Genomic DNA, 7,143 nt, shown 5'->3' with positions numbered 1-7,143 from the left:
CACCCAGGCTGGAGTGCAGTGGCATGATCTTGGCTCATTGCAACCTCCACCTCCTGGGTTCAAGCAATTCTCTTGCCTCAGCCTTCCAAGTAGCTGGGATTACAGGCACGCACCACTACACCCGGCTAATTTTTTGTTTTTAGTAGAGAAAGGGTTTCGCCATGTTGGCCAGGCTTGTCTCGAACTCCTTGCCTCATGTGATCCACCCGCCTTGGCCTCCCAAAAGCTCTTCTATTCTTAATGAAGGCTTTGCAGAGAAGGGGAAAGGCCTTCACAGTGAGAACAACAGGCCTGACCCTCATCCCCAAAAGACCTCTGCATCCTTGGATCTGTCAGAGCCTTCTGGGCTTTATTTCTGTATTTATTGGAAATAAAAGTAAACTAAATGGTTTTACCCACCTTCTAGTGGTCAAAGAGTTGCTGCAATTTCTTTAACCTTTTCTTAAAAAACTCAAGGACGTCCATAATTATGCTGGCCAGGAATATACTGACACTTGCGAGCTACCAAGGCTGGCCAGGCTATAGTCCTCTACACTGAATGGCTTCAGGCTCTGGTGCCTTTGAGTTTTCATTTTGTTTTCTACATTTTTTTTCTCCCCCCATGACACAAGTGGTGCTTGAGATGATTTTAATGACTTTGTGAGGTGGGTTTAGATTTAGATTGTACTGGGTTGGTGCATAGGCAATTGGGGTTTTTGCTATGCTTTAAAAAAAAAAAAAGGCAGCAACTGCAATTACTTTTGCACCAATGTAATACATGGATGTGACCCACCTTCTACCACAGTCATGGAGAAGATTCCCTGGGGATCATGTTAAATGCAGACTCTGATCTACTGGGTCTGGGGTGGGGCTGGAGATTCTGCATTTTTAACAAGATCCCACAAGATGCTGCTGCCCTGGACCCTTGTGACTCAAGGTTTGATCTACAAATCGGCAGCATGGCACCCCCAGGAGCTTGCTGGAAATGCTAGCTCTAAGGTCTTTTCTGAACCTGCTGTCTCTGTATCTGCGGTCACAAGCCTCCCAGTGATCCCTGGACACATTAAAGTTTGGGAACCGCCAATGTAACACACTGCTGGAGACCACGCCTTCACACCTTCCCTAGAAGCAGGGATCCCATTTCTTGGATTCCAAACCACTTCCAAAGAGCTTGTGGAAGGATGTTTCCAGGCCTGGGCATGTCCTCTCTTGGGAACACCTTTAACCTCTCCAGGACTTTCCATTCCACTCTGTGCCCTCCTCTGTCCCTGTTAAGATCCTTAAGCTTTATTAAGACCTTGGTCCTCTGCATATTAGCTCCACTGTCTGCGTTCTTTGAGACAGACGCCAGTGGCTGAAGCATGGCTGGAGAAGGGACATCGATCTTTCTTAGTACTGCTGCTCCCAGAGGATATAATTTGCTTAATAGATGGGTTCTGGCTGCAGCTACTCAGGGTGGAGTGAGGGATTGTGCAAAATGCTGGGTGCACCAGGCTTTAGAAAAATTGCCAGGAGGATAACAAAACCTGAAAGACAAACAAGACGAGGAAGGAAGGTGCTCTGTGGTGTACCTGGTCCCATTGCCCTGTGGCTGGCTGTGTGAGAAGAAATAGGAGTCAAGGTTCTGGGGTCTCACAGAGTGGAAGTGTGTGGCCATCACAGTGTCAGTAGCACCCTGTGGGTGGCAGAGTATATTTCAGAGGTGGCTGCAGCCATATCCCTCATTCATCTGCTTTTCTATAGTAAGAACTTGCCACACCCCAGTCAATGGGTGGAGTCATTTCCCCTCCCTGGAATCCAGACTGACCTTAGGATTCACTTCTGACTGGAGATGACACTACACAACTTCTGAGACTAGGTTGGAAAAAGCCCTTGAGCTTCTGCCTTGTTCTCCTGGGATACCTGCTGTGGGGGAAGCCAGTAGCTATGAATAATTCTGACCACCCTGAGGCCACAGTGCTGGAGAGGAAGGGTTTTTCTAGTGGAGGGGTGGGGTTTGAGATCTTTTATTTTCAGAGCTTGCAACAGTTGGTTAGCAATGCTAGCTAAGTTGGTATGATCTGAAGGCCAATCACCTTTCTCTTTAGGCAGTCAACCAACAGAATCTCTTTCTTACAAACAAGATCATTGACCAGTTGGGATCTGTCTCAACGTGTGTGTGGGAAGAGGTTCTCTCCCCCTACTTCTCCCAACAAGATTGTTTTATAGCCAAATGAAACTCAAATCCATAATACAGCAACTAGTCATCTCCAGTGTCACTGATTCCCCCCACCCCCAGAATAGGAAGTTGAGGTAAGAGGGGAGAGACTGTGTCCTGTTATACGAAAAACAACAGCAGGGGTTCCAGCTAACAGCTTGGTCAGTGGACAGCCGTTGACTGTGCCCACATGAGAGATGCTAAGTGGGAACTACCTAGAGGATGAGCCCCTCTCAATTTCCTGATCCACAAATTCATGAGCAAAATAAAATGTTTTGAAGTAATTTGTTATGTAGCTACAGAAACTGGAGTATTCTGAAGCTTTGGTTATCAGAGATATACTACACATTCTTAAAGACATCCTTCAAGCAAAATTTATTTCATTTCACTTCATTTCATTATGTCTTAAAAACACTTGGGAGCAGGGAGTAGGTTGTCACAAAATCAAACAAAGCCCGAAAACTGTCTAATAAAAACATGCAGCTTTAGGCTAGAGTAAAATGATAATAGTAATACAATTTAGTTTTTGTTTCTCTTCTGTCAGGCCCTACATATATATTCCATCGTTTAACTTTCATTCCAACTCTGTAAGGTGTGTCTCTTTCAGAGATGATGAAACTGAGGCTCAGAAAATGTTAAATGACTCACCATGTGCCAGAGTTGGGGTTTGAACGCTGCTGGACCTGACTCTAGAGCCTGTCCTGCAGTGGGTGGAAGAGTTGTTAATGAGAAGAGTTAAATTACAGGATGTCCTGTCCTTGGATGCTAGGCTCTGGGACCCTTAGGTGTCATTTAGTTCAATGCTGGGGACTCTTGGCCCATCATAGTGTTTTAAAATCCACATTACCAGACTGTTCACGTAGAGTCTTAGGTCTGTGGTAGGGTGTTTTCTAGAAGGTTCTGACCCTTCTCAAATTGAAGTCTCGGATTTAGTTCAGCCTCCCCCATTGCAGAGGCCCTGGGAGAGGAAGCAGCTTGCTCCACAGCATGGAGCAGCTCAGCTGGCGAGCTGGGGCAGAGAGCAGGTTTCTGATGCCCAGAGAGGGTGCTCCTCCAGGCAGCTCTAGAGGAGGTTTGGAAGACTGATAGCAGAAGTGACTTGCACCCTAGTGAAGGGATGCAGTAGGGATTCTGTAATAGAAGTGGTCCAGGTTCAGGGTTGGTGAAGGGTTGACTGAGTTCTGTGATGATGGCACTGCAGGAGTCCATTCAGTCATCTAGCAAATAGCTACCAAGAGATGTCTGGGTGCCAGGCAGAGGCGCTGGGGGCCCAGTGCTGAGCAGAACGGTCATGGGTACCACTGCTCTTCGAAATTACATAAATATACAGACTTTTAGGACTTAAAACGTCACCGTTAGAGGAGGCAGGGAGAGAAGGGGGAAGAGAAGGAGGGAGGGAGAGACAGGGAGAGAGACACAGAAGATGGGTGGATTTTAGGTTTCTTAGATACGCAATAGAATTGAGAGTCAGGCTGATCAAAGTGAGAATAGTTTCAGTGTCACCTGTTCAAAGTCCCAAATAGATGTTAACTTCTGTGGTCTCTGAGTGCCTTCAGTGGCCCAGCCGTGCTACTGGGCTCTGAGGTGACAGCCCTGGAGTGGCTCCTGCCCTGCTACCCTCACAGGGGAGCTGAAGCTGCAAACAGAACATACTCGTACAACGTCCCAAATCTGGGATAGAAACCGGGGCTGTGGGACTCCTGATTCTGTCTGGAGACTGGGATGGCTTTAGGTGACCAACTGTTCTGGTTTGCTGAAGACTGAGGGGTTTCCTGGGATATAGGACTTTCAGTGCTGAAACTGGAAAAGTTATGGACAAACCAAGACTGCTGGCCACCCTAGAGGGTTTCCTAGAGGAGGAGAAAGCTGAGCTTCTCCTCCTCTCCTGCTCCCCTGCACTCCTCATCTTGGATCATGGGAATCCTTTTTCCAGAAGCCCAAACCAGCAGCCTAGGAATCAGCTTCAGCCACTCCTGCCCACAGGTTCTCCATGCCATCCATTTCCTCTCCAGTCTGCTAGTCTCTCTTGCAGGAACAGCTGCCACAACCTCAGCACCTCCCACCTTGCCTTCTATTCTCTCTTCCGAGTCCCATCCTCACCATGGCCAGGGCCACCATTTTGAATTGGAATTCCCATTCCATGCTCCTTTACCAAACCTCTCCTTGGCTCAAAATCAAAGTCCTCTAGCCTGGCACTCAAAGCCCCAAATGACCTGGCTTCTTTTGCCCTCTCCAACTGCATCTGAAGTGGTGCCGAACTTAGTTCCTCAGTAAAGATTGGCTGGAGGGCTGGGAGGTGGCCTGATGGCTGAGATCTGAAAAAGCAAACCCCTGCATTTCTGCCCCTTTCTTAGTTTTTCTCTTGGCAGTGACTGCTTTTCATTGCCCAACCAATGAAGACAGCACACGGGCAGCTGTGCCAGTTACTCCCTCGCTTATGTTTCACCTCAAGCCTATTTTATTTTCAAGAGACCATGTTGCTGCCCTGGCCTTGCCCCATTCTGACTTCAGTTTCCAGTTTACTTTGGAACCCCAAGTCCTTGGAGTCTTTGTACACACAAAGCTGCTCCCTTATGCATGGAATTTGTCCTTGCTGGCAGGTGGTGATGGAAGAGTCTGTAAAGTCTCAGTGATTCTTTCAGTCCTTCCCAAGCCTTTGAACCAGTGAGAACTGACAGCAGGGCCTGTCTCTTTCCCCCTCTGCAGCAGTCTGGATTCTCCCCCCTGAGGGTGCATAGTGGGGGGCCTCCTTGGGAACTTCCCGCAGCAACAGAACGCTTAACCTTTATGTACTTTTCTTTTTACGTTTCAGTTTTACAGAGTTTTTGGATCCGTTCCAGAGAGTCATCCAACCGGAAGAGATCTGGCTCTATAAAAATCCTTTGGTGCAATCAGATAACATACCTACCCGCCTCATGTTTGTAAGTACCGTGATTTCATGCCTTATTTGACTGCTCTCTCAAAGATGAACCAAATGAGTTTTCATCTTTGTTTTTCTAACCCTGAAGACAGTGGGTGGCCTGAGAGAAAGAGAAGGTGAGCAGCCCATCAAATTAAAATCCAGTTCCTTGTCATGATAGGAGCTGCTTGGTCATGTGAGAAGGACTCTGTTAGAAATGCTTGTTCCCTGGTGCCACAAAGAAATAGCACAAGAACATAGATTTAATTCTCTCAGCAAGACAATGTTTACTTTCTGCAGAAAGGGTGCTCATCACAGATGGAACAATGGTGAGAACATGCCTGAACAAAGGAGGGAGGCAATTTTTATCCCTTATGCAGCTTGTCCCTGCTACTGTGTCCTGTCTCCATTGGCTGGAGCCGGACCTCACAGTCAAAACTAATACCTGATTGGCTAACAGCTTAAAACTTTCTTAAATAGGTAAAGGCAAGGCAGAACAAAGGAAAAGAGAAAGTTGCTTATGAAGGATTTAAAGAAGCAATAACGTTTTCAAATAAGGAAGGGGCATAAGCTATAAGCTAAGACTTGCCTCGGCCTGTCTAGACATGCCTGAACAAGCCAGAGCAACTAACTGGGCTAAAGTGTAAGAACTAACAGTTGATAGGAGGCTTTAGGGTAAGAAGCTATTATTCCTAGTGCCTATTTTACTTTAAAACTAAGACGAGCTTTGAAGAGGAATTTTTCTACTTTCTACAAGTCATTGCCCAATATTGTAGAATGAGAAAGGACTTGCTTGTCTGGGCTATGCTGAGTTACAGTAAAGGAAGACTAGAAGCCAGTGATGAGAATTTTCTGTCCACTCTCTTTTTAAGATAAGCCTTGATTCTGCCCAAATGAAGGTACCCAGATAGCTCTGTTAACCTCTTTTCTGGTTTTAGCTGGTCAGTTGTTGGCCACTAATAAGACCACCCTGTGCTTCAACCTCTTGAGAGTGTCTTGTGTCTCTCTCCTTCTAGAATAAATGGGCAAGCACCCATAGAGCTGGTGAATATATTGAGATAAATTTTACCCCCCCACCCCCAATGCCACATGGCAATTGCCACAACCTTTTACATTTCACTGCCTACATGCCAGGCTTGTTGCTGAGAGCTTAAGAAATGATGGTCTAATTTAATTCCACCCAGCGTCCCAGTGAGGAAGATGTCATTGTTGTCCACATTTCACAGATGCAAAACTGCATCCCAAGAGAGATGAGGGAACTTGCCCGATGTCACATAGCTAGTGAGCACAGCACCAGGTTCTAGCAGCCAGCTCTTGGAGCTCAGCTCTCAGCCAAGAGGTTGCCCTGAGGGTTGGAGGCAGAGTGTCTGGGACTCCTTGCTGATGCTAGTGAAGCCCTGGAGAATTGGAGAATCACCATCCAACCTTTCTGGAGCAGAGGAAATATTTAAGCTCCTTTTTGTTATGGAACGATAATGTCGCTTTTGGATGGGCAGCCTCCCAGCAGTTTGAAGGTTGTTCCTGTTGACCTGCCATGGTGTCTCGTGCCTCTCTGGGAACTGCTCCAGAAACTTCATAGACACACAGGGAACATTTTTGTATTTTGAAAGAAATCCCTCTGATTTTGTGGAGGAAATTTTGTTAATTAGTGATGATTGGAAAGATCTGTGTTTTTGCAAACTCTTGGAAATGCTCATAATGCCAGCGAGCATTAAAGTATTATTTTAATTGCTTCTTAATAATTACTTTTCTACTGGAAAGTAAACTGGATTTTTATAAATCTTAGGGAAATTGACAAATTAGGGTTGTTGTGAGTAGGGAATTACTAACACATGGCTATTAAAATCAGGCTTTTTTCATTTCTGCTGTAACTCAAATCTTCTATAAATCCTAGAAATAAAGGAAGCAGTGTATGTGTAATGAGTTTACTCAATGGCTTTAATAGGGAGAAGCTTCTATTTATCAGTTACTCCTATTTTTCATAACATTTTACATTTCATGTGTTGTAAAAACACAATTTGGAGATGAATGTTCATATGGGATGTTGTGAGAAATCTGTGACTGTGTC

At 45.8% G+C, this 7,143-nt stretch overlaps 1 protein-coding gene across 2 annotated transcripts in view; it reads left to right on the top strand.

The window, feature by feature from the left end:
• PPAPDC1A (phosphatidic acid phosphatase type 2 domain containing 1A) overlaps positions 1 to 7,143 on the top strand; it is a 137,214-nt gene that overhangs the window by 44,878 nt on the left and 85,193 nt on the right. For both annotated transcript variants that reach the window (XM_012001075.1, XM_012001076.1), the window contains exon 2: positions 4,989 to 5,097. In XM_012001075.1, coding sequence (XP_011856465.1) covers positions 4,989 to 5,097 — 109 coding nt within the window. The remainder of the gene's footprint in view (positions 1 to 4,988; positions 5,098 to 7,143) is intronic.

This window comes from Mandrillus leucophaeus, unplaced genomic scaffold (assembly GCF_000951045.1).
Source record: "Mandrillus leucophaeus isolate KB7577 unplaced genomic scaffold, Mleu.le_1.0 Scaffold65, whole genome shotgun sequence".
Classification (NCBI taxonomy): domain Eukaryota; kingdom Metazoa; phylum Chordata; class Mammalia; order Primates; family Cercopithecidae; genus Mandrillus; species Mandrillus leucophaeus.
The sequence above is the reverse complement of the archived record's forward strand: the minus strand, read 5'-3'. Positions and strand labels throughout refer to the sequence as shown.